The following is a 27,745-nucleotide window of genomic DNA, read 5'->3' as shown; positions in this document are numbered from 1 at the left end:
TCTAAAAAAAAAAAAATCCAGGAGAGTTTCATTATTTTCCTTTCCTTGCGAATGAAAAACAGAACTAGACTCAGGATTGCTATTGCGTTCAGCCTAAGCAATCAGTATTTTTATAGTTGAATTAATTTTTTTCCATATCAGATATTCTAATGAACCTGAATGATAGTCTATTTTTATTCAAATAATTTTGATTTATGACATAATAGAGATTTGTGCTATTTGATTAGTCCTTTAGATTTGTTTTACTGTTTGGTCTTTGGCAAGATAAAGTATTTTTTACATATTTACTTACATAGACTAATATAAATGTAATTTTAACTGTCTTGGATTTATTCATTACTGGTTGCAAAAACTGAACATTTTTCAAACACGTTGTTCCAAAACCAGTATTTATTACAGTATTCAATTTCTAATCAGATGCAGGAATTGTGGATAAAAGGAAAACTGACTTCAAAAACACGCTGCTGGGCCCAAGGCATGGATGGATGGCGACCATTGCAAGTTATTCCTCAGTTGAAATGGTGTCTACTGGCCACTGGACAAGCTGTGCTAAATGAGACAGATCTGGCTACACTTATTCTCAACATGCTTGTCACAATGTGTAGCTATTTTCCCAGTAGGTAAGGAACCTAGATTTCAGACAGTGAAAAACTGTTCAAGAAACCATTCCAAAAAAACAAGTAATTCTTCGCTATACAGGAGATCAACCTCTATAAAACTCATATGTTGAGCTAGTAAAGAGTTTGTTGTAGGAAAAAAACAAGAATGTGAAGCAGAAATGAATGTCTGCTAATTAGCCAAAAGACAATAGAAGCAAATGATTTTGTACTAAATATACTGATTAGAAAAATATATTTATTTTAGAGATCAGGATAATGCTATTATAAGACCTTTACCCAAGGTGAAGAGGCTTCTGTCAGACAACACTTGTCTTCCCCATATCATTCAGGTAAATTGATGTTCCGTCTTACCTTTTAGACATGCTTCCTTTCTTGCTTAATTTTCAACATATTATCCATGTCTATGGGTTTTTTTAACTGGAAGTAATGTTTTGGACAGTAATTGATCAATATTTTAATTTGAAATGAATATTTAACTTTTTTTTCCACTACAGCTTTTGCTGACTTTTGATCCCATTCTTGTTGAGAAAGTTGCCATATTACTCTTTCATATCATGCAAGACAACCCACAGTTACCTCGTCTTTATCTCAGTGGAATATTCTTCTTCATTATGATGTACACTGGTTCCAATGTACTCCCTGTGGCAAGGTAAAAACAAAATTTCCATATTCCTTCTGGGTTAGTTCGAGTAACATGCAATCTAGCAATCCATAAGTCTTTTATTTTTGATTTAGCACAATGTTCAATCCTATATCAGTATGGAAGCCAGACTTTTCTTAACAGTCAAAAGATCCAGCCATTTCCTGCTGATTTTGTCATTTTTTTTACCAGTCCTTAAAAGAAATGAGAAAAATACAGTATAAAATTAGCAAGCCATGAGTACACAAACCAGAATTTATAAATCAGCAGGAACTATAATTTCAAATTGTTTTTTATTGCAAAATGTAAACCATTATTTCTTTCTGACAATAGCTTTACTATCTCTTAGCAATATGTGCAAATCAAGCCACTATATTGTAATGATGGTATGGGGCAATCTGATGATGAGGCATTCCCTAAATAATAAAGTATTTGTTTACTAATAAAAGTTAAAGTTTAGAGCAGGGGTCCCCAACCCTCGGTCCGTGGACCAGTGCTGGGCCACGATATGCCAGCAACTAGGCTGCACAAACAAGCGAAGCCCCATCCGCAAGATGCAGGCAGCACACAAAACTTCTCTCCACCTAACTGATTTCTGGTGCCCAAAAGGTTGGGGACCTCTCAACATTTTTTTCTAGGGAAACCCTTTGAAATAATTATTGATGAACTTCTGCAAAAAAAAAAAAAAAAAAAAAAAAATTCTAATGCTCATGGTATATTAGCATAATCAGTAATATGAATTGAGACATATAAAAATCCCAAGATTTGCAGATCCTCAGATGTGCAAAGTTAGAAAAAACCCTTTTTTAAAATCATGATTTCTTACAGAACCCTAGGACTCTGCAGAAAAGAGAGAAAGGCTAGCTTAATAGAAACATTTAAATTACATAATAATTCATACCATTTAACCATATAAATTTATCTTTTAGGTTTTTGAAGTATACACACTCAAAACAAGCTTTCAAATCTGAAGAGGTAAGATATGTTAGTAGTAAAAACCAACATTTAAAATGTCTGCAGATAAGCCAATCCTAGTATTGTATTACACATTATTTTGGTTATTTTTAGTCTTCTAAATTCTTGAGGATTTTGTTTGCTGCAAACAAAATATTTTTACCTTTTACTAAAAGTACCTACAAAATTGCTCTTTTACTAGTGATTAAATTTATCTATATATTACTAATTGTTTTATAATAAGGAATCTAATTCTTTTTATATAGTGCTCAAATAAACTATTTTGTTAACTTATATTGTCGGAAATCAACAACTCTGAAGAAAGTAAGTTGTTTTGCATTAATGTATTAATGTAGCATACAAACCCATCAAGAAAATAATGCAATTATTGTAATTTAATTATGACATATTAATAGAAAGAAAAACTGAAGAATTATTTGTGTTTAAATATTTAAGCAAAACAAAATTCTGGGAAATGGAAAGAAATTGCTTAGTGGAAGAACAAGCTGGATTTAACCCGGAGCATTCCACAATAGAATGCTTGTTTTATTTTATGCCCTTTGATAACAAAACAACTAATTAATGGCAAGAAACTGTTTACCACCTTTCTAGATCTCAATGCTTCTTTGGACTCTATAAACAGAAACATTTTGTGGAAGAAATTGGCTAACTTAAATATGGAACCCAGATTCTTACTCTTTTTCTTGATTAGGACCTTCTACTCAAACACTCATTTGAAAGCCTGTATAGCTATAACTGCTTTTCTAAGAGCATACCTACCTATAGTGGAGTTAAACACAGTTGTATCCCAAGCCCCACTGCTTTTTAATCTCTGTCAATGTTCAACAATAGTGCAAACATCCATAATAAATTCAGTAATATTCTTCTATATGCTGATGATATGGTTCTAATAGTGCACTCTCAAATTCACGTGAGAAGACTAATGTGAAAGCTAAATACCTGCTGTGCTGTTAATATACTAAATATCAATAAAATCAAATTTAAAGTGATGGTATTTAGCAAAAAAAGTGTGAAATATAATTAGCAGATAAATGAGCCTATTGAACAAGTGAATTCTTTTACTTATTTAAGAGAGGTTTTTACCAACATAGGGATGTGGGTAAATTATTTTAAAAGAAACTCGGCAAGGGTTGAGACAAGTACTAAAAGACTATATAAATTATCCAATAATTATTCAGGTACCTTAATCCCTGTACTGAAAATTTTCAAAACAAAAATAATGTTGACTTATGGTGCAGAATTGTAGGGTCTTACAAAAGCTACCTCATTTGAACAAATTCAGACCTATTTTTTAAAAAGCATCCTAGGAAATGATAAGAATATGTCAGCCCCTGAGGCCACAACAGAATCAGATATCCACTTCATATATAACCAATTCATAATTAAAGATTTTTCATACTGGCAGAAGATCCATTCAATGGACCCTTATAGGCTACCCGATACATGTTTAGTAGAATAAATATAGCTCAGCCAAATTCTTCTAAATTTTCCAAAATTATTTCACAGCATGGGTTTTCCATCCAGTATTTATTCTCAACTGTCTCCCAGGCAAGAGAAATTTTTAGATATAAAGTCCTAGATATCAGTGTTCAAACTGATATATAGTTACTGGTAACAAATAGACATTTAAGTTGTTTAGCTAAGAACAAAACAATTTTTCAATTTGAAAAATACCTGTCAATGAGTCTAACCCAATTCTCAAAAAGGATCTGTTCTAGAGTTGGATTTGAGTTGCTGGAGTCCATGGACAAATATGGACATTTCTATCATCTGCCATATCATAAGTGAACATGTACATTGTGGTGCCTCAGCCCTGAAGATATTGATTGTTTATTGTTTGTCAACTAGATGCCCCTCTCAGAATTTGATACTTAACACTACAATTTGAAAGTACAGCTCACTGAAATCTGTATATTGTAAGCAAAACTGCTAATTTTATAACTAAGGCAGTTGGTCTAAGAACCTGCTATATTGAACAGTTGTAAATATGCAAATATGATGTATTTATCTGAAATATTTATTCTTTATACTTACCACATATATTTTATTACTATATTTTCCTTTTATCTATTTTATCCTGGACATATATCCTGTGTTCTATTTTGCTTTATATTTTTGATACGGTTGTAGGTCATAAGGCTAATCAGTCAATAAACATAAATGAAATTTCAAGTAAATAAAGCTGCAGTTCAGTCATTTCAGATGCTAAATTTCAATTCCTATTGACTAAAATTAAAATCTGGCATAAATGGGGGGCATCATGGTGGAGAAAGCAATTATCTTGCTGCTTTTAAGCCACCTATAGCCACCTTTAGGTAAAATGGGCAGCATTCAGATATAATAAATAAAACATAAATATCTTACACACTTAAGAATAAATTGTACTGAACATCTGCAAAAGTATTCACAATTTTGTTACCAAAAAATAAGCAACTTTTTAATACATATGTTAGCATGTTTATTTACACTTATTTGTGTTCCCGATTTCTTTTTTAGGCAAAAGGTCAAGATATAGTTCAGAGAAGCATTTTGGGACATATCCTCCCAGAGGCAATGGTGTGTTATTTGGAAAACTATGAACCAGAAAAATTTTCTGAAATTTTTTTGGGTGAATTTGATACTCCAGAAGCCATTTGGAGCAATGAAATGAGGTAATTAACGTATCTTGTAAAACATACTTTTTCTCCATTGTATTCCCATAGATAATTGCTGCCTATAATTAAGATAAGATAACCTTTATTGTCATTTTTTTACTGTGGGCACAATGGCACACATCAAAAATGAAATTTAGTTGCCCGCTCTCAAAGTGAAACACATACATGACACACACCTAAACATACTATGTACAACATATGTATAGATCCACACCCCTACATATACATAACAAATAAATATTAAATACTGTCCATCTTGAATATATAACGGAAGGAGGAAGCTTGAGAGTTCACAAGGTTAATGCTGTATGGAATGAAACTCTGGCTGAATCTGAATGTTCTGCTTCGGATACCACGAAGCCTCCTCCCAGAAGGTAACAAGGAAAACAGGTCATGAAGAGGATGTGTAGTGTCCCAGATAATCTTACGGACCCTGCTCAAGCAATGCTTCTCTGCTATGTCCTGGATGGGAGGGAGGAAGCTGCCAATGATCTTTTTGGCCATCTTCACCACTCTCTGCACCGCCTTCCTGTCTGAAGCAATGATACTTCCAAACAAGACTGTGATATTGTATGACAGGATGCTCTCGATCGTCCCCCTGTAGAAAGTGGTCAGGAAAGGGGAAGGAAGATGTGCTTTTCTCATACGACAGAGAAAATACAGGCGCTGCTGAGCCCACTTCACCACTTTCTCACTGTTGAGCGACCAAGCCAGCCTACTCATTAGCTGCACACCCAGGAATTTGATGCTGGTAACCATCTCCACAGGTGAATCATTAATGCACAGAGAAGTGTGGCTGTGCCTTCCTTTTCTGAAATAGACAATGATCTCTTTGGTTTTTTCAGTATTTAAAACTAGACTGTTTTCCTTACACCAGTTCACCAACCCTTCAACCTCCTTGTGGTAAGCTTCCACCTTGTCATCCTGAATAAGGCCCACTACTATTGTATCATCTGCAAACTTCACAATATGATTGGTGGCAAACCTAGCACAACAGTTATGGGTCAACAGGGTGAACAGCAGCGGACTTAGGACTTAATTTATTAAATGTTTTAGCAGCTTGTCACAAAGAAGCAGATTTAATGTCTGATGAGAAAATCAGTGCCTGAAAGAATGTTAATGTTTCTTTGATTAAAGAGATATTTGCAATTTGCAGGCGCCTAATGATAGAGAAGATAGCTGCACACCTTGCTGACTTCACCCCTCGTCTTCAAAGTAATACAAGAGCACTTTACCAGTACTGCCCCATACCAGTTATCAGTTATCCTCAACTGGAAAATGAGTTGTTTTGCAATATTTATTACCTCAAACATCTTTGTGATAAGCTTCGGTTTCCTGATTGGCCAATTAAAGATCCTGTAAGTCAATTTGTGGTCATCTTTCTAATTTCTAACATTGGGGACTTGAGAAATAAATGGAAGTATGCCAAGAAATGTGAGATCCCTATTCTCATAGCTGTCAGGCTCATCATGCTCCAATTGTGACATAAATGTTTATATGTTTAATTTAAATTAGATGACATTGTTCTTTTGCAAATTTCAAATTTGCAAAAAATAAGTAATAAAAGGAAAAATGAGTAATAGTTTTTTCTCTCTATTCTTGAAAATATCTCTTTGAAAGAGCTTTTCTAACCATGTTATCGAAAATTAGCACCATAGCCATTTATCATTCTGAAGAGATGAAAAGTGTAATGTAAGGATCTTTTAAAAGAACTCTCTCCCCAAAACCAGAAAATCCTAGTCCCATCTACTTGTTACCATCACCCTGCCTGTTATGGTTCATATATTCCCCCACCACCACCCCAAATTGTTAAGTAAAGCCACTATCCATAGTTAGAATTATTAGAAGAGTGATTAGTGGATTAAAAGCCCTTACATGGAAAAACTAAATAGAATTCTTCTATATTCAGGTTAAACTCTTAAAAGATACTCTAGAAACCTGGAAGAAGGAAGTTCAGAAGAAGGCACCTACAATGTCCATAGATGATGCTTATGAAGTTCTGAATCTGCCAAAGGGTCAAGGATTGTAAGTTTCTAATTATAAAAAATAATTGAAAGCAACATTCTAAAATGAATGGATTTAAGCCTTTATACTGGTGTCTGAATTCAGCCTAATGTAAAGATTTTGGTGTTATACAAAATGTATAAATCTAATGGATCAGATGAACTATTTCAAAGACTCTGTTGCCAAAATTAAAATTTAAATATATTCTGATATTAACGTAACGTTATAGATGCAAAAGGTAACTACAAATGCATTTTTCCTTCTAACTAACAAACTATTGAATTGCAGGTAGTACATATAATCCTTTCTGTACTTTATAGACACGATGAAAGTAAGATCAGGAAAGCTTATTTTAAACTGGCTCAGAAATACCATCCTGACAAGAATCCAGAAGGTCGGGTAAGTGTCCTATATTAAATATATGTGATGCTTAGAGAAAGTGTTGTGTCCTAATCCAGTAACAGAATGTTTAGTATATTAAGTTTTCCCACTTGCTTTACAAAATAGAGTATATTCATATACACATTCCTTTGTATGTTTTTAGTTCTCTCTTTCATTCAAAATTAACTAACATTTATTAGGCCAATTCAACAATATTATAAACAAGAGTTAGGAAGGAGAATGAAGCTATGGAGAGGCTCTAGTTAGTAGGTCAGATAGTCACATTGAAAAAAATTTTTTAGAATACCAACATTTACTATTTAAGCTTTCCTGTTTCTGTGCTTATGCTGACCTGACTAAATAGGTTTAAAGAAATCTAATCTGAATTGAAGTTGTCATTTCTCTGTTGAATAATTTCCTTGCAGCTCTCCCGCATTTTTGTTCCAAGAAAGTAATGGGCAATTCTTTCTTTCCTGTAGTCAAGTTCTCCTGAAAATATTTTCATACAGGTAGTCCTTGAATTATAACTACAATTGAGCCTGGAACTTTGGCCATAGTTGTATCAGTTGTCAATTTAATCACCATGATACAATTTTACAACTGCTTTTACTAAGGTCATTAAGCGAGTCACATGATTGTTAAGCAAATCACCCATTCATAAATCCAAACCCAGCTTATCAAGTGGGCGTCTTTTGCTGGAAAATGGCAAAAATGTTGCAAAATGCAATAATTAGAGCTGATGGTAAATCTAACTCAATTGAAGGATGTTCCTTTCTATGGAACTCTATGGCCAGTGAGTTGCTGGAGCTAATCTATAAGGATGTAAAGATATCTGGCTAACATATTTTGCATAAGAGGAAAAGACTCTTTCAAACTGCAGCAGGACAAGCATAGGGAGATCAAACTCGAGAGAGGGCTGTGAGTAAAGGCTAAATGTTATCAGAATTAAGATTAGTTCATTTCTGCCCTTAGAAATGGTAGTTACTCTGTTCTGGTATCAGGCAATCAAGTTGTGGACAAGCTCTGAGTTAGGCTGTAGCAAGTACTGTATTTAGTATTTGCATATTGCAAGTTTTTTGACAGAACAATAGTTTGTAGAATAAAAAGTAAAAAATAAATAAAAGAAGGAACAACATTACTGAAAATGATGTGCTATGTATACCTACTCCTAAATAACTTATTTGTTTTGCAACATTATTAAATTTATTTTCAGATAGTATTTATATACATTTCTTTGTCTTTTTTTAAAACTACAGGATATGTTTGAAAAAGTCAATAAAGGTTATGAGTTTCTCTGCACAAAGTCTTCTAAAATTGTTGATGGTCCAGATCCTGAGAATATAATTCTGATTTTGAAAACTCAGAGTATCCTCTTTAACAGACATAGAGAAGGTAATTAGTTCTAGCATCCAATGTTTTAGACATAACTGAGTAGCTATAAAAAAACTAGCAAATATATACTCCCAAAGTTATTAAATCACTTCAGTACTAGAATACTACAATACTTAGGCATCATTAACCATATATAAATAAAATTTCTAGAGTTTCAACTTGTGTTTCGTAGATTTCTTATTTTGTAGCTAATGTATAAATCTTAACATACATCAAACTAAAAATAATGAAAAATATATTCATGCAGTTATGTTAAAGTATTTTAGTCTCAGAGTAATATATCAAATGTATTCTCTCCAAAATAGAGAAGGAACTTGTCAGAAAATGTGAAACTTGATATAAAGGAGAAAACAAGTGATTGTAAAACAGAAGAGCAACTTCAATATTTTTACAAGTACCGTAAATGCCGGCGTATAAGACGACTTCCGCGAGTGCTGAAATCGGCGCCAAAGACGGGGGTCGTCTTATACGCCGGAAATACTGGTAGTTTCCGGCGTATAAGATGAGGTCCTAGGAATGCGGCCCGGCTATAAAGACGGGGGTCGTCTTATACGCCGGGTCGCCTAATATGCCAGCATATACGGTAGTTCAAGTTCCCTCTTTCCCAAAGCAGTGTGTTTCAACCCTATTCTTGCTTGAAAAGCTTTCAGAGCTACCAGAGATCTTTAATGTTATCTCAAACTCTATGTGTATAGTAGATTTTGATGTGGCATATAAGGAAAGAATGAATTCCAGATAATTTTATATGTTTATTAAACTTTCTTTAGTTCTGATTTATGACATTTTCTGAGGAAATATCTTTATTGTTGTTTTAGAAAAGAAAAGCCAGCAAAAGATATTGCATGTTAGGGTTTTCAGTAAGATTCTAGGGGTCTAAAATATTATAGCAGTCATATGTTAAAAATCAGAGAAGTATAACTTGCAGCATAGAATACTAACTTCAAAGATTTCATTGCAGATATTGATTTCTGACATTCTGTTCTTTTCAGATTTGAAGCCATATAAGTATGCGGGCTATCCCATGTTGATTAAGACAATCACGATAGAAACTTCAGATAACCTCTTGTTTTCCAAAGAGTCTCCTCTGTTGCCAGCTGCTGCTGAATTAGCCTTCCACACAGTAAATTGTTCAGCACTTAATGCAGAAGAATTAAGAAGAGAGAATGGAATAGAGGTACATTCAAACTTACTAATATAAGTTTTTGTTGTATTATATTCTTCAAAGGGGAGAAATGGATTTTAAGTATGATTATTACTAAATATTTTCAGGAATATTAATTTGCTCATACAGGCACCATGTTATAAATACAAAATTTTTAACATAAAACTGCCTTTGAGTTTCGACAAGCAGAAGAAATTTTAAAACTCTGCTGTTTTGACTTCACATTGTAGAATAATAGAAGTGGTTATGAGCAAATAAATATTTGGGCTATTAAATCTCAGGTTGTCGCAGAAATAGACATCATAATACCTTCAAGTATTCTTCATCTGCCATAAATCCTTGCCTCTGCTGCTGCTGGCTGATATGAATGGGATTTGGTATGGAAATACTAGATTGTCTACAGTTGTATTACAGCTTTAAAATATTGTTCAAAGTTGATAGACATAGCTTTCTATGACCAAATTTGATAGTTTTCCATTTGGCAATCTACCAAACAAATGTCATCCATCCTTACAGGTTTTGCAAAAAGCTTTTAATCGTTGTGTTGCAGTCTTGACACGTTCCAGTAAGCCAGAGGATATGTCAGTCCAGGTAATTCTTAAAGAAATCCTGTCATGCACACTGGTATAAGATCTAAAATATAAATAAAGTATACAAGAAACTGCAAAGATAGATTAGAACAGCAGTCCATTTTGTACATAATTGTCTAATGCTATCTAATCCACAATTTTTATCTTACCAAATAGCAGGTTGTGGTCCACTTTGTTAAATATCTTACTAAAGTCCAAATATATTATGTCCGTAACATTTCGCTGGTCAGTTTGTCAAAGAATGCAATAACATTTATCTGACAAACCCATGTTGGCTTTGGCAACTTGGCAACTTTGTTTACCTCTAAGTGTTGGCAGATTTGTTATTTTCCCAGAATCTTCTCTGGTATTGATGTTAGGTTGATTGGTCTTTCGTTTCCTGGACTCATTTCTTTTCCCTTTTTTGATGATGGGAATTATGTTAGCTCTTTTCCAGCTTCTGGACTGGAAAACCATTCTATAGAAACTCAGAGTTGTGACTATCTTATTCCAAATGTTCCTTCTATATGATCTAGGGCCCTAAGAAAAAGGGACTTTTAGATATGAAAATAATTATTGAAAAAAGAATCTACAAGCCAGACAACTGTTAAAATGAGCGGGAATACAGAAAATTAAAACAAAAAGTGACCAGTCAACTCCTTTAAGCCTCAAATTAAAAACCAGGATGTATGAAACTAATAATATAAAAATATATAAATAATGTACAGTTGGTCCTCGACTTACCACAATTGAGCACAAAATTCATGTTGCTAAGTGAAACAATTGTTAAGTGAATTTTGCTTATTATACAACCGTTCCTATTAGAGTTGTTAAATGTTGTTAAGTTAGTAGCATGGTTGTTCAGTAAATATGGTTTCTCCATTGACTTTGCTTGTCAGAAGGTCACAAAATCTAATTACATGACCCAGGACATGGCAACAGTCACATATGTGAACTAATTACCAAACATCTGAATTTTGATCATGTGACCATCAAGATGTTGCAATGGTCATGTGTGAAAAACAGTCATAAATCACTTTTTTAGTGCTGCTGTAACTTCGAACTGTCATTAAATGAATGGTTGTAAGTCAAGAACTACCTATATATTTGTTCTCATTGGAAAAGCACTGGTTGGATCCAAATTTAGTCCCATTTACTGAGATAGAAACTGAAAGTTAATGGAGCTTACAGTGTCCATCAGGCTCTTGATTTTTTTTTTTTTCTATTCATAGGTCTGTGGACACATTAGTAAATGCTACAGCGTGGCTGCTCAGTTTGAAGATTGCAGAGAGAAAATTACTGAAATGCCCAATATTATTAAGGACCTCTGCAGAGTGCTGTTTTATGGCAAGGTAAACTCATACTTGGCAGCTGTGTTAAAGAGTTTCTCCAACTCTTTCAGAATAGTTCCTATATAATATGGATGCTATGTAATTTTATGAGAGAATCTCATTCAAAAGAGATTCATATTTCTTAACATGTGAAGAAGATATTTTTGTTTTAGCCTGCTAAACTAATTTTGTTGAACATAGTAAGCTTCTGGCATCAGCAGACCATTTGTTTATCATATTGCACTTTAATTATACTGTTATATATTATAGTATGCTATAATATAAGCAATTATACTGTAAGAAGTATGGGGGGGAAGCAGAAATGTGTAAGTCACTGTGGCATTTTACATTAGTAGATCTCTTGATTAATTCCTACTAAATTTCAACATTGTCACTAAAATCCCCAAACAAATGTGTTTATTCTTGTTTAGAACATTCCACGTGTGGCTTCAATTGGAGTAGAATGTGTCAGCTCATTTGCTGTGGATTATTGGCTACAGACGCATCTGTTCCAAGCTGGCGTTCTGTGGTATTTATTAGGCTACCTCTTTAACTATGATTATACACTGGAAGAGAGTGGCATTAAAAAGAGTGAAGACTCTAATCAGCAGGTAATCATTATGCATTACTAATAGACTGCTAATTTTTTAAAATAATGAAATGCTACATTTTAAATTAACTAAAAAATGTTTCTAGCATGCTCTTAGGAATGTACAGATTAATTTTAAATCCTTACAGGATTGTTGAATGTGCCTTTAAATAAACCCTTCAGTGTGTATTGTGGCTTTTACATAAACAATTGAAGAAGAACTCTGAATGAATGAATGACTGACTGACTGAATGAATGAATGAATATCTTAGTACTCAGTGTTCTCCTTCTGTTGGCTCAGAGTATAGTAATAAAATTTGAAAATTTCTTCTGCTTCAAGAGAGACATAGCCAATTCAAGCAAGATTTTTCTCTCCTCCTCCTGAAAGGAAATATACATTAATTTAGAGCTTTCATCAACTTTTTAATCTGTGCTTAGAAAAACAATTCCGTCACCAAGGGTCCTACATTGATCCTAATAAGATAGACAGTTTACAGTCCAGTAGCCTGTGAGGTACAGCATTTTCAGATTTAATCACAAACATGGCTCATTTCATCAGCGAGCACTATTTTAATAAAAGTGCCAGCCACCACCGTACCAGTCTCTTGACAATAGAGGTAATCCTCACTTAATTACATTCATTCAGCAACTGATTGGAATTATGACAGCACTAAATGAAGGGACTTACATCCAGTCTTTAAAGTTTCAACCATTGAAGCTTCTCCATGGTAACATAAGAAAAGCCGGGCTCATCTACATTTAGGATCACTTCCCCCACCCATTTCCGGCTGATCTTCATTCTTGACTTTGCCTTCCCTCCACTGGACTCACTATCCTAGCCGTGCACATGAGAAACTCTCCACAGGCCAGCGAGTGAGAGCTATGAGTCGATGTGTGTGTACCGCACTATGCACCACTATTGGCCAGGACCTCCTTTTAAATGCCAGCCAGGGCCTCCTTTTATGTCTGAACACTGGAACAAAAGGAAGACCCAGATGGCATGCAAAAGGATGTCCTTTCATGCTGGTACAGCCAAGTTCTTCTTTCACAAAAGGAGGCCTTGGTTGGCACACAAAAGAGGGTCCTGTTCACCTTGGTACAAAAGAAGGTGATATGAAAAAAGATGCTAGCAGGTATGGTTTGTAGGGCAGTTGGAGCAACTAATAGTGGTGGGTAGGTGGGCAGTCAAAAGAACAGAGATGGAGAGATAGGTGGATAAGGAGAATTGAATGGAGATAGTTCCTTATCTTCTTCCAAAAATGGTTTGGGTCTGGGTAAATCATTATCTAATGACCACAAGGGATTCACTCAGATTACCAGAATTGCCATTGCTAAGCAAAGTGGTTATATGATGTTTCACTTAGCAACAACATCATTTAGCAATGGAATTATCAGTCCCAATTAGGATTGTTAAGTGAGGATTACTTGTAACCTACAGGAATTATGTTTCCTGGAAGATTTAGAAAGGATTCAGAAATTCAAGATTCAAATGACAGTCACAAAATACAATGATTTAGAAACCTTGGGTTTTGCATAAGCATATTAAAAGAGGATAATCCTGAAAAACGTAAATTATCATGCTGCTTCTTCAGCTTGAAAACCCTCATATACTACCAGCAAAGGAGTCTTATAACTTACCATGAAGGTTGGATGATATGTGAAGCTTCTTGGTTGTGATCCGAAGCTGTTCCTCCTTATCAATATCATATTTTATTTCTATGTAGATCTTTACCAAAGAGTCATGGAAATTTTGCAGAAAGGGGCATTCCAGTTCCTATTTCTTTCCATTGTTCCTTCAGAAAAGCTTTCATTTATTCATTTAGGAAGATTCTCCTGAATAGTGAGAGTAGACATAGACTAAATGGCAATTGCCAGAATTGATAAGATTAAAGCTTTGTTTCTTTTGCATCTATATTCTTTCTGTAAAGAGAGAAGATGATATTAGAATAGATAACAAGTGTTGGATTTATTTGTATTTTTGGTTAATAGGAAGTAGCTAATACTCTTGCCAAACTCAGTCTCCTTGCTTTGAGTCGGCTTGGTGGATACCTTTCTGAAGAGCAAACTACACCTGAGAATCCAGCAATCAGAAAAAGTCTTGGAGTCCTGCTGACCCCTTACATTACAAGGAAACTTGCTGTGGTCAGTCCTGCTGAGGTACATGAAAAGTGTAACATAGTGTTTTTGTTTTTATTGCACCATGTTACTAAAATATATAGTGTGTTCAGTTTTAATAGTGACAGGATATAAAATATTCAATCATAACAGTATTAGAAAATAAATCTTGTAGTTTTCAGTATATTAGCTTCTGTAATTACTCAAGATATTTGAAAAATGTAGGAATTTGTTTCACTCTGCCTTTTTAATATGTCCCATGTTCTTTTTGGTCAGGTCCTAATAGAGAGTTGTTAATTCTAAAGGTTTCATCACAGCTTCCGTCGGCCACATGAAACTTATTTGAAATAGTCTTGAGTGCTACATATGGTAAATGAATGTACTGCAGATTGAATCACATTATGTATACATTGCTGTCACATTGCTTGAGTGCTCCTAGTGGAAACCAAACATTCACAATAGAGATTTGAATTATTGAATTTGAAGTCAACCTCTATGGCAAGACAGTACAAGTTTTCTGTTTCAATTTTTTGTCTGCTTAAATGGAGTCACCTCTATTTTATTTCCAAAAAGAATAACATATTAAATAGTTAAACTGAGAAAAATACTTGACCCAAAATTATCCAATAAGTTCTGTAGTTGAGAGAGGTCCAACTATCAGCATCCAATTCCTTAGAACCAAAACTAACAGTAATCTTCAAAGTGTGTTTAATACTGTATTAGGCTTATCAAAAAGCAGCTATTGTGCGAAGAGGAAAGAGTTATTAATATTTTTACATATTATTAATCCTAAAGGATTTCTGACATTTCACAAATATACCATTAAACATGCATAATCCAATTAAATCAACATAGAATACAAATTATTTAAACAACCAGTCTGTAATACCTAGACAAGATAGTATCACAGCCTAAATGCCTTCTGGAAACACTTCATTTTGAGCTGTTTTCAGAAAGCAGTGAGAAGGGCAGCTGACCTAATGTCCACTGGGAGGCCATTCCAAGAACTGGGATTGCTCCTGAAAAATAGTGCCTCCACAGCCTTCCTCACCTCCCTAAAATTGGGAACTACTAATGGCTTCTCTAAGCTGTATCAAATTGGCCAGACAGTTCTAATGGGAGAATGGAGCTTTGCAGACCGGTTGGCTCCAAGCCATGTAGGGCTTTGTAAATTAGCACTAGAACTTTGAATTACATCATTGACAACCAGCACCAGAACTTTGAATTACACTGTTGACAACCGGTGAAGAGTCTATATGCTAATGTTATGTGCTCTCATCAGTAAATGCTGGTCAATAGACAAGTTGCCAGACTTTGAATCATTTGAAGTTTCTGACTTGCAATATAAAGGGCAATATAAAGCTATGTGAAGGGCAATATAAAGGCAATATAAAGCTATGTGAAGAAACAGCTGCTGATCCAAGAGAACACCCAAGTTACAGATTTGTTCCTTTTCTATTTCCTTTACTTTTCATGAGCCACCACTGCAGCATGCAGAGAATGGTGGTGAATATACAGTTACTCCATCTTGCTCCAGACCTTTTCAGTCTGCAGGGACAGGGCTTTAGATCATCAGCCCAGTCCGACTGGTGATATAAATCAGCATATTGCAACTTATTGGTGATAGTGGACTTCAAACTGCCGAACCACGTCTCTTTGTGGCTTCATGCAAATGTTAAATAGGAGTAAGGAAAAGACTGACTACTGAACCCAACTCTCCTTCACCCCAGGACTAAAACCAGTTACTGAGGAAAGAGCAGAAACACTGTGACCTCCAGTCCCCAACATTGTTCCCATGCAGGTGATCCAGAAGGATACTATGGTTGATAGTATCAATTTTCTTACCTTCAATATGTTTTTTAATTAAATATTTTTATATAGATTCTGAAAATGCTCAACAGCAACACAGAGAGCCCTTACCTGATATGGAATAATCGGACAAGAGTTGAACTCCTTGAATTCTTGGAATCTCAGCAGGAAAGCATGATTAAAACAGTGAGGCACTTGTTCAAAATTGTTAGGATCGCATGTTGGGGGATTAAGTTATATACTGTAAGGTGCATTTGCAGGTTATTGTTGCTGCTTTTTCTAGAATGAGTAAATTATTTTCAGATGTACTGGGCTATAATGTATATTAATTGCTTTAATATGAAAACATTTTGTGAAAAACATCTTGAGTTTTTCAATGTTTTTGCTCAACAAAATAATATATCTGAATTTGTTGAACATGATCATATGTTTTTATCAATATTTTTATGACACACACACGTATTAATATACAATGAAACTTTCATTTAGTAGACAAATGAATTTTGAATGCAGCAAATCGGTCTGTCCAAACATCTTGAAATAATAAAAAGGTTCCATCCAAAATAACTTGGAAAAAGCATTTAAATCTGACGTCATATACAGCAATTTTCATGATTTGCATAATGACATTATTACATGCATGGCATAAATGCCAATCAGTGATTCATTTCACAAATGCAGTAAACGGCATAATTTATGATTTAATTAACTAATTTGGGAATAGATTCATTTTCCACCAATTGATCTGTTAAATTGAAGTTTCACTACACTTATTGTATAGTTTAAATGTTGGTATTTTTGTTTGTCTTCCAATATCTACATTCAAGAGTAATAGAGATGGACATATCTCCTATTTTCATCTGTCTACCATGCTAGCCTCTTAAGAAGTAAACTAAAATAAGATTCTGAACTCAACTGCAGGGAGTCCTCAACGTACAACCACAATTGGTATTGGAAGTCATAAGTCAAGGCACTGGACCCAATTTTACAACTGTTTTTATGACGTTCATTATGTAAATAATGTGACCATAAGTCTGAATCACATGATTGTTAAGCAAATGACACAGTCATAAATACAAACCCATTCTCTGAATGGATGCTTTTTGCCAGATATCAATAAAACCGGTTTTCACGATGCTGCAGTCATAAATGTGAACTGGTTGCCAAGCACTCAAAATACTGGGGGGGGGGAGAAGGCTGTTCAACATGTTATGATGTCCATAAGTGCTTTATGGCAAGACACCAGTCATTAAATAACTGGTCATAAGTCAAGGACTAGTTATATCATTTTCATAATTTCAGATATATTTATAATAGAGTTTGTGCTGCTTTTAAATCAATTTTCATTTAAGATTTCTCTTTACAGCAACCAGTAAATTATTTTAAGAGTATAATTTATTGAGTGCAAATTCTGAGATAATGTTTTTATTTCTAAAGGGTGAATGTGACAAAAGCTATGGATCTGAATTTGTCTTCAGTGATCATGCAAAAGAACTTATTGTAGGGGAGATTTTTGTTAGAGTTTATAATGAAGTTCCCACATTCCAGTTAGAGGTAAGATTCGGTTTTTACTTTAGGTTTAAAATAGAGATGTTGATAAACAAATATTTATAGGAATCACATATTTCAGAACAAGCAAAGGTAACCTAGTAATTTTGATATTTAATTCCTGTCAGCCATAATTTGCATGATATATGGCAGTGGTGGCGAACCTATGGCACGGGTGCCAGAGGCAGCACTCAGAGCCCTCTCTGTGGGCACACGCACCGTCGCCTCAGTCCTAGGGTTTTATAAAACCTTTTTGCTTTAGGCCTCTGCTGCCGTGTACAAAAAAAAAAAAGATTCAATCAATCAGTCAATTTCAATTTCTTCCGGGAACAAAAAAGATCTTGCAGAGTTGGAATTAATTGATTGAACTTTTTAGTCCCACCCAGTCTGCTGTTAGCATTGCAGCCACACCCATCCAATGGGCCATGCCCATCCGGTACCCAACGATGCATAAGTGTGTTTTGGGATGCAGTTTGGGCATTGCAGCCACACCCATCCAATGGGCCATGCCCATCCGGTACCCAACGATGCATAAGTGTGTTTTGGGATGCAGTTTGGGCACTCGGTCTCTAAAAGGTTCGCCATCATTGTTATATGGGATTAATGCTTCCAAATGTTTGGTGAATACCATTTTGATTATTTATATAATCAATTTATATATAAAAACCATTTGGTTGTCTAATAAAGTTGAGAAAGGATAGTAGTCTACTATAAAAATGTTTATTTATGCCTTAATTCAATTTGTGTAAAGTTTTAAAAATATGTTTTCTTTTTATTTACCTACTGAAATTTCTTGATTCTTTTATTATCCTGCAGCTTCCAAAAGCATTTGCTGCCAGCCTTTTGGATTTTATAGGGTCACAAGCCCAGTATCTTTATACGTTAATGGCCATAACTCAGACAGGGAAAGTTGAGTCTAACCAACATGGAGAGCGACTCAGAAGAGTTGAAATGGCTCTGGAAGCTCTGAGAAACGTGATAAAGCACAACCCAGGTAAATGAGGCATGAGGCATTTTTTAACAGGTGTGTGTGTGTGTGTGTGTGTGTGTGTGTGTGTGTGTACATCAGATGCATATATATATGCATACTCTCTTTAAAAACAATCTGGGAATTTAAATGCAAACTCATTCATACATCTTATAAATAAATTACAATAAATGTCCAATTTTAATGAAGTCTTTAAAAACTGTTTATTAAAAATTCATTTTTTTTATTTATGTAGGTTCAGAATGTGTATGCATAGGTCACTTTAAGCTATTATTTTCCCTTCTACGTGTCCATGGAGCTGGTCAGGTGCAACAGTTGGCTCTGGAGGTATAGTAATTATCACTGTTACCATTTTTTAAATGTTATAGAGTCTTGATTATATTTTGTTGTTTAGCCTTCATCAGCTTAGTTCCTCCAGCATAATGAAGTACAACTTTTGTGTTAGAGCATTAGATTGGAGAGTGGTGACATTAATGAACCAACGTTATGCTGTGTATGAAACCATTTCTGAAATCTAGTTTTGTAGCTTGGTGATGGAATGCTAGATACTAAAAAAAATAATACAAATAATTATATATTTCAAATGTTTGTACATTGGCTACTTCAGGGTTGAGCTGCTTTTTTCTTTTACAGGCCATACTTTTTATTGTTTCAAAGATCACTTTTGAGGGCTTAATGAGTCAGTAGAACAGAATAGTCAGGTCAGCCTTGGCAACAGCAAAATTTTATTTTCTTCCTATCTCCTATGTTAATTAAGACTTAATTTGTCTTTAATGATATATTTGGCTATTGAAGTATTCTGCTTGTTTCCTTTTTCATTGTTTTTTTATTTTTTTTATTATTTTATTTCTCTTTTGTCTACATTCTCTTTACTTCTTTCATTTTATTGTTATAAGCCATCTAGAGTAGCCCCACAATGAGATAGCAGTAAATAAACTTAACAAACACAGGTAGTTCTCGACTTATGATCACAATTAAGCTCAAAATTTGCTAAGCAAACATTTGTTAAATGTTTTTGCCCCATTTTATGACTTGACTTGACACAGTTGTTAAATGAATCATTGCAGTTGTTAAGTGAATCTGACTTCCCCATTGAGTTGCTTGTCAGAAGGTCACAAAAGGTGATCACATATCCCTGTAACACTGCAATTGTCATAAATATAAATTAGTTGTCAAATGTCAGAATTTTGATCATATAATCTTGGGGATGCTGCAATAGTTGTGTGAAAAATAGTCATATGTCAGTGCCATTATCATTTCAAAGAGTCACTAAACAAACTTGTTAATCAAGGACTATTTGTAATAATAATGTAATACTAAATTGAATTTATTATTAATTTTTGATTAATTGGAATAGGCTACAAGACAGGAAGCAAGCAAATTGAAACAAAAATGTAAATTCAGTTGGAGATTTGCTATGGTTGAAGAAGAAGCATTTTTCTTGCCATACAAATTCATCTTTAAAATTCAGAATATATTTTTCAGCATATATTCCATATTTGTTCTAGACTCATCCAAATTAGGCTAAATTTTGCTAATCTAGTTTTGTTTTCTTTAATAGGTGGTGAACATAGTGACAAGTAACCAAGATTGTGTAAATAATATTGCAGAAGCAATGGTTCTTTCCAACTTACTAGCTCTCCTGCATTCATTACCTTCAAGTATGTGGATCACATTTTAATTTATTGAGATTCTCTCTTGTTTGCTCTTTAGCTAAATAGTACAAAAAGAGGAATTTTTAGATACAAATTTTTTTAAAAAAAAAAACCAAATATTTCTGTCTTGAGGAGTATACTGACCTTAGCTTGTGTTATTTTATCTAAGAATGATACAAACTCAATTTAGAAAGGCATATATATTTGTCTTTTAAGGCTAACTCTTGGAACATTTAATAGCAAGTGTTACATCATACTGTAGCTGACCATATATTAACCTAGTCAAATAGTCCTCAGGTCAAACATATTCTTGGCAACAGTATGAAAGCTCTTTGTTATTACCTTCAGTCAGGATGGTTTGGTTTTTTTTCTCCTATTTTCCAATCTAGAGTTTGGCCTTCCATCTAGATAATAATCAGGTGTAGACTGTACTTATCTTTTTGAGATTAGCCAAGGTTGGCTAAGTATTACTGCCTGCTGGAAAATCTCATAAAATACTGATAATTAGATAATTAAGAAGAAGGCATAAGGGATATTTTTGCTAGATTAATTACTACTGTCATACTTTTGACAGAAAAGCAGCTGCTGAATTTTGGATAGTCACAGAGCTATAATGTCTTCCTTAATAGATGCACATTAGATACAGAAAGAATTCAGTTGAATTAGTAAGATTGCAGAAAAGATATAACATAAAAGTTAATTATTCTAGTTGCTATAGAACAGTATATTCTTGAAATAAAATCTGAGATTGATGTTCATCTGTGAAATGCCTTATGTATAACAAAAAAATAGGAAATCCTGCAAACCCTGTTGTATTCTCTTAGTCTATGTCAAATAGCTAACTATAAGGTTTCACAAATTTGTTAATTTTGGCAGGTCGGCAGCTAGTTCTTGAAACTCTGTATGCTTTGACATCTAGTACCAAAATAGTTAAAGAAGCTATGCTAAAAGGTATGACACATTGTTTGCTGTGGTATTATTACAATTTTTGTTGAATTCAAAATTAATAGCTCCAAACTTCCTGTAATTAGAAATATTAAAAGTTCTGTACTTTTTTAGGTGCATTAATCTATTTACTTGATATGTTCTGTAATTCAACACATCCACAAGTTCGATCTCAGACAGCAGAGCTTTTTGCTAAAATGACAACAGACAAGCTGGTTGGTCCAAAGGTAAGTATAGATAGCATCATCAGCAGATGTTTCACAGATGTTTTAAAAGCAACCCAAGATATGCATACCATATAGTGTATACATAATGTCTTGGATTTGACTTGAAATAAACTTCTCATAAATTTATTTATTTATTTATTTATTTATTTATGAGACTTATATACCGCTTTAAGTGCAAGCACTCTCTAAGCGGCGTACACCAGTAAGTGCAAGCACTCTCTAAGCGGTGTACATTGCCCCCAACAATCTGGGTCCTCATTTTACCTACCCCGGAAGGATGGAAGGCTGAGTCAACCTTGAGCCGGTGAGATTTGAACCGCTGACCTGCTGAACACAATCAGCTAAAGTGGCCTGCAGTACTGCACTCTAACTGCTGCGCCACCTCGGCTCATATATGTTGGACTCTTGTAGGACTTGAAATAATTTAATTGGATGGCCAGAAATAAATGGCAGGCACATGAGCTTATCTTCCAATTGCACTATGAGGAAGGCATCTCTTCTAGTAATTTATTTTTTTAAAAAAACTTATTTTGCTTCATTCCACTATACAGTCCACTTGTTCGATTAACTGGAACACTAATAGCTATGACAAATGTGTAAACTCTGTGTCTGTATGTGTATGTTTTTCCACTTAGGTTAGAATTATCCTAATGAAATTTCTACCTGGTGTCTTCATGGATGCTATGAGAGATAATCCTGAAGCTGCTGTTCACATTTTTGAAGGGACACATGAAAATCCAGAGTTAATATGGAATGACAATTCCAGAGAGAAAGTATCTACGACCGTTCGTGAAATGATGCTGGAGTATGTCACAATAAAAATAATTTCTCCACTTTCTACTTAGATTTTTTTATACGGTTTAGCCAAGCTTTGATTCAATTTTAGAATCTTCTAGAAATGCAGACTAAAATCTAATATCATGCAAACAGTGGATATAAAAACTTTACTCATCCCTATTAAAATGCCAGGTTTTTGAGATGTAAAAATCATCTGATTTTTGACCAAGATAAATCACCTCAGATTTTTTTCAGCATTTAATGTGACATATAAGTTAAATTGATAAACAACTCTCTTTAGGGGATAAAATAACAATAAATCAAATACAATAATGTGGTTGCATAAATGTACACACCCTCTTATAAGTAGTTCAGAATTAATTCTGATATTTGATAGTCAGTATACACCTCCCATCAATCTGATCAAACCCATATAACGTTCAGCGGTTCTAGTAGGATTTTTCTGATATTTACTCAGCTACCTCTTGCAGCAAAAGCCATACAAAGAGTTTACAAAATAATAAAAGAATCTCACTGTTGGAAGGTATTGATTAGAAGAAGAGTACAAAAAAAAATTCCAAAGCATTGGATATACAATAGAACACAGCGATGATAATCATCATGAAGTGGAGAAAATACGGCACAACAGTGACATTCTCAAGAATTGAATGTCCCTCCAAATTTTTCTTTCTTTTTTTGGAAACTTTTTAGTTTATTCAAAAAAAGATTAAAATACAATACACCAAAATATTTAAAAAAGGACAAAAGAATAAAAACACAAAAAAGACATTTAAAAAAAGCCCAAATAATAACCTCAATTGGTCTCAGATCAAATATCCACATTTGTTTCTTCTCTTACCAATTGCTGATTGAATACAGTAAGTCCAATATCCAAAGCCAATCTATCTTCCTCAAGAAAACCAGATAAAATAATTCCTCAGTTAGATGTATTAGATCCATTTCCCATTCTCCTTTAAACCCCCCCTTTTTAAAAAAAATATTTACCACTTGTCCACCCAAAGAGTTCTCTGCTAATAAAAGCACAATGTTAAGCTTCTGAAAGGTATATGGAGTCAGCTCTATTATTTCTGATTCTATATTTCTTTACAGCCAGTTTACAGCTGGGAAACCACATTTTATCTCAATGTTTTCCACTGTCTGTGTTACTTCCGTTTCTACATTTCTTCTCAACAAATCTGCTACTTTGAAAACAATTTCTTCTTGTAGATTTAAAATATTTAATGTCTGTTTTTTTAATTTTTGATCTTTATAAGTTCATCAAACCTCTTAGAAATAACTCAACTAAAGGTTGCATGTTGCTAGCCTGACTCTTTCAGAAAAATTAATATTTTTCCCTCTTTTTAAAGGCACTTTAAACTGCAGAGGGACAACCCTGATATCAACTGGAAGGTAAAAAATATCTTAACATACATGTAATTAAAATCTTTACATTTTGTTTTATGTTGTTGCTTGTGTCTGTCCATTTTCATTCTGTGCAAATTTTCTTTCATTGCCTGCTTTGATTGTCATATTGGGACTATGTGAACTATGTTTCCTAAAGCTGGTACACTCAAAATACATCAGTGTGCAACTCTTATTTCTAGCTAATATGATTATTTGCAGGGCAATATTGGGGAAGTAGAAACAGTATATTTTAGATTGATTGCTTCAGAACAGCATTTTAGCAGGTATGATATATTAAATAGGTAAGCTGGAGGTCCTCTCTTCCCTAATCACCAGCTATCCAGGCTAGGCGCAAACTGTCCATTATAGATTTCCTATTCAGTGATAAGATTTGCAAAGTAATTTAGTAGGTATGCTTGGTTTCAGTTATGAATAAGTCTTTATGCTAGATATTCTAATTTTCTTCCTTTTGCTCATAAGGAATAAATAAAAAATAGCTGAAACTTTATGTCAGAGAAGCAGAATAACTTTTTTTCTTCTTTTTTGGGTTGATTTAGTTGCCTGAGGACTTTGCTGTAGTATATGGTGAAGCAGAGGGTGAACTTTCTGTAGGGGGTGTCTTCCTAAGAATCTTTATTGACCAGCCGGCCTGGGTCCTACGGAAACCTAGAGAATTTCTCATTGCCCTATTAGAAAAATTCACTGAACTACTGGAGAAGAATAATCCCCATGTAAGTTTAGTTTCCAAGTTTAACTTCAGCTTTGTGTAATTGTTAATTTAAATTTTTGAAAATGGTAATAGAATCCTTCTCAGTTATGGAAGAAGAAATAAATTTGAATTTTTATACTCACTTATACTCATTATTTTAAAATTGAGTATTTCTGTTAATAGCAGCATTCACTGAGGTAAACTTACATAAGAGTTAATAAAATTTTACTTTTGAACAAATCTGTTAGCTTTTTTATTCTTCTGGTAATAGAATATTTTATACTGACAGTTGAAAATGATAAAAGGCATTAATATAGATTGAAATCAGTGAAGCCTATGAAAATAGTTTTTCAAATGTCTAAAATAAATTAGCAGCAGTACATCATGGAATGTATGCATAATTGATTCATTATTCATAACAACTTGTATACATACAATAAAAAGTATTTATACAGCTTGGACTTTCTCCAAGGTAAGTTTCAAACCCTGAAAACTACCTGGAAGTATAGTTTGATCAATAAGGGAAGCTATGTTGTGAATACAGTTTTAAAATTCCATTCATGTAATTTGTGAGTACCATTCAATCATATTTTTCAATCTGATTAACATGATTAAAGTTTAACCTGGTTGGTGTACCATTGTATAATTTACTTCCTTTGTGTTTTGAAATAGGGGGAAACTTTGGAAACAATAACAACAGCAACTATATGCCTCTTTAATGCTCAGCCTCAGCTAGCAGACCAGGTCCCTCCACTGGGTCATCTTCCCAAGATTCTCCAAGCTATGAATCATAAGAATAATGCTATTCCTAAAAGTGCTATGCGAGTGATACACATACTATCTGATAATGAGGTATGCAGCCTTAAGTCACCATAAAAGGTGTATGTTTGTCAGTTGGCCTTCTACGACGAGAGGGTCACTCTTTCCTTACAGTTATCTCTTTTGAGTTGTTGTGTGTCTCTCATATATAAATTAGGTAATCCATCTTTGTGCTGATACAGTTACTGGGCATACTAACCTGGTTGAATACAAAATAAATAGTACGAATACATTGAGATGCCACACATATGAGGGTATCAATATGGCAATTTTTTTGAAGGCAGGTTTTTAAATATCACTACTCATGTCCTTTTACCTGCGTCTATTCAGTGATTGTAGTACCAACAGTCAATTACTTATTGCAGATAAACAGGCAGAGCCAAGGGACATAATTAAATGAATTATCAGCCCACAGTTGTTATGTTCCAGTATTAATTGACTAAATTTTTATATATAGGCTTGAACAATAAATCTTCTTAATTGCAACATAACATATTCTGTTTCTTTGTGCTTGATATTAATCTAGTCAACTAATGTTCAGTGCTAAATTGACAGTAGATAATGGTCAATGGAATTCAAGAGGAGTTGGACTTAAGACAGTTTGTGGGAAAGTAACAATTTTAGGTTGATACTTTTTTAATTCCACTTTCCTGGTTTTCTCTGTTTATCTTCTCTACTTATTCTAGTTAGTAGAGTGCAAGCAAGCTTTCTTCATGAACAGGCTGAAAAGGAATATAGAACAAAGCTCTTAAGATTGTTTCTGATATTTCACATGGATTTTCTGTTGAACTCTCTTTGAATCCTCAGTCAGGAATTCAAAGAAATCTTTAACTTGGGTAGATGCAAGATATTAATATTTGGCAAACTTTTGTATTAAATAGCTTTGCGTTCGTTCAATGGCAGCGTTAGAGACCATTGGCCCTATGATGAATGGAATGAAGAAACGTTCAGACACTGTTGGCATAGCCTGTGAAGCACTTAATCGAATGTTTCAAAAGGAACGAAATGATCTAGTAGTCCAAGTAAGCAAATTTTGTAAATTTCTGATAAAATGGCACTTTGAATTATGATTATAGTTGTGCATTTTTCCCTATTTATTTATATTTACTTTATGTCCCTGTCTCACTATCCCAAGTGACTCTGGGTGAGTTACAATAATATAAAATCATAGACAAAGATATTAAAAGCATTAAAACTAAGGTTAACAATTAAACAAATAAAACATTAAAACCAAGAGTATGGATGGTATGGGGGTGGACGTTTGTCTTTCATTCAATCAACCATCTCCAGCATAGCTCATCCCCTTAGAGGCACAGAGAGAGTCAGGCTTTAAAACTTTTCCAGAAGGGTGGAGGGGGTTCTAACTTCTGGAAGTAAGCTGTTCCAGAGAGTAGGGACCATGACAGAGAAGACTTTTCTACTTGACTCTGCTGATCAGAATTCCTTGGATTATCTGGCACTGTATTGTCAACAATGTTACTTTATGAAGATTAATTTTTGTGGAATTTTTGTCTATGAAAGTATGGTAGTTTAAGAGATATAGAAAAGCTGAAATAGGTTCAGAGAAGAATTTCATTATGATGCTAGGCCTGAAAATCAAGCTCTCTGATGAATAGTTAAAGAAAGTGAGGATCCATAGCTTGCAAAAGAAAATGATTGGAGATATGCTAGTTGTCTACGAAAATATAGAGTATTGTCATACGTAGGAAAGGACAGACCTATTCTCTGAATAGAGGAGAGGAACCAGAGAGATGAAATTAAAAATAGAAAATTCAAGCCAAATATTAAGAGACATTATTGGCAGAGCATTAAGCTGTTTGTCTAAAACAGAGCTGGGGAACTATGGCCCCTTTTTTGAATTGTGGGCTTCAGGTCCCAGAATTCCTGAACCTAAAACAATGTTGTATCCCTCAAACAGGTTGGATAAACCCTGTTAAGAAAGGATTCCTACACAGGATTGCACATCATCTTTAAAATTCCTTCCAATGCATGTATTCTATGATTCCACATTTGAACTCAATTTATTTTAATTTGCTATTGAAATATTTTTAACTTCAGCTAAATGCAGTAGGAAGGCTCACAGAATTCTAAATCAAAATGTCTTAGTCTGAATTTAAGAATATGCTCATATTGTCTTGCAGGCCTTGAAAGCTGATTTAGTACCCTATCTCTTAAAATTGCTTGAAGGTGTTGGCCTTGAGAATCTGGAAAGCCCTTCAGCTACAAAAGCTCAAATTGTTAAAGCACTGAAATCAATGACTCGTAGTTTACAATATGGAGAACAGGTAAAATCCCAAGCATGTCTTAAATTCATTTTTAGAGCACACGGAATAAGAAGATTCATTGTAACTTTTATTTTGAAAATACAAGTTCTTCTGAATGGTGGAGTTATAAAAACTGAGGATGTAGTAAAACCAAAAATGACACTAAGC

General features: G+C 34.0%; 1 protein-coding gene across 7 annotated transcripts in view; it reads left to right on the top strand.

The window, feature by feature from the left end:
• DNAJC13 (DnaJ heat shock protein family (Hsp40) member C13) overlaps positions 1–27,745 on the top strand; it is a 75,483-nt gene that overhangs the window by 45,779 nt on the left and 1,959 nt on the right. For all 7 annotated transcript variants that reach the window (XM_039336198.1, XM_039336197.1, XM_039336193.1 and 4 more), the window contains 27 exons: positions 418–620; positions 865–949; positions 1,115–1,269; positions 2,190–2,235; positions 4,732–4,886; positions 6,046–6,247; positions 6,799–6,914; positions 7,214–7,292; positions 8,531–8,666; positions 9,656–9,840; positions 10,345–10,419; positions 11,630–11,749; positions 12,160–12,339; positions 14,307–14,474; positions 16,314–16,427; positions 17,679–17,795; positions 18,606–18,783; positions 19,013–19,104; positions 20,339–20,438; positions 21,309–21,383; positions 21,492–21,604; positions 22,240–22,409; positions 23,749–23,791; positions 24,343–24,516; positions 25,167–25,346; positions 26,195–26,335; positions 27,455–27,598. In XM_039336198.1, the coding sequence (XP_039192132.1) occupies positions 418–620; positions 865–949; positions 1,115–1,269; positions 2,190–2,235; positions 4,732–4,886; positions 6,046–6,247; positions 6,799–6,914; positions 7,214–7,292; positions 8,531–8,666; positions 9,656–9,840; positions 10,345–10,419; positions 11,630–11,749; positions 12,160–12,339; positions 14,307–14,474; positions 16,314–16,427; positions 17,679–17,795; positions 18,606–18,783; positions 19,013–19,104; positions 20,339–20,438; positions 21,309–21,383; positions 21,492–21,604; positions 22,240–22,409; positions 23,749–23,791; positions 24,343–24,516; positions 25,167–25,346; positions 26,195–26,335; positions 27,455–27,598 (3,546 nt within the window). The remainder of the gene's footprint in view (positions 1–417; positions 621–864; positions 950–1,114; positions 1,270–2,189; positions 2,236–4,731; positions 4,887–6,045; positions 6,248–6,798; positions 6,915–7,213; positions 7,293–8,530; positions 8,667–9,655; positions 9,841–10,344; positions 10,420–11,629; positions 11,750–12,159; positions 12,340–14,306; positions 14,475–16,313; positions 16,428–17,678; positions 17,796–18,605; positions 18,784–19,012; positions 19,105–20,338; positions 20,439–21,308; positions 21,384–21,491; positions 21,605–22,239; positions 22,410–23,748; positions 23,792–24,342; positions 24,517–25,166; positions 25,347–26,194; positions 26,336–27,454; positions 27,599–27,745) is intronic.

Source organism: Crotalus tigris, unplaced genomic scaffold (assembly GCF_016545835.1).
Source record: "Crotalus tigris isolate CLP2741 ecotype Arizona unplaced genomic scaffold, ASM1654583v1 scf7180000017666.27876245, whole genome shotgun sequence".
Taxonomy (NCBI): domain Eukaryota; kingdom Metazoa; phylum Chordata; class Lepidosauria; order Squamata; family Viperidae; genus Crotalus; species Crotalus tigris.
The sequence above is the reverse complement of the archived record's forward strand: the minus strand, read 5'-3'. Positions and strand labels throughout refer to the sequence as shown.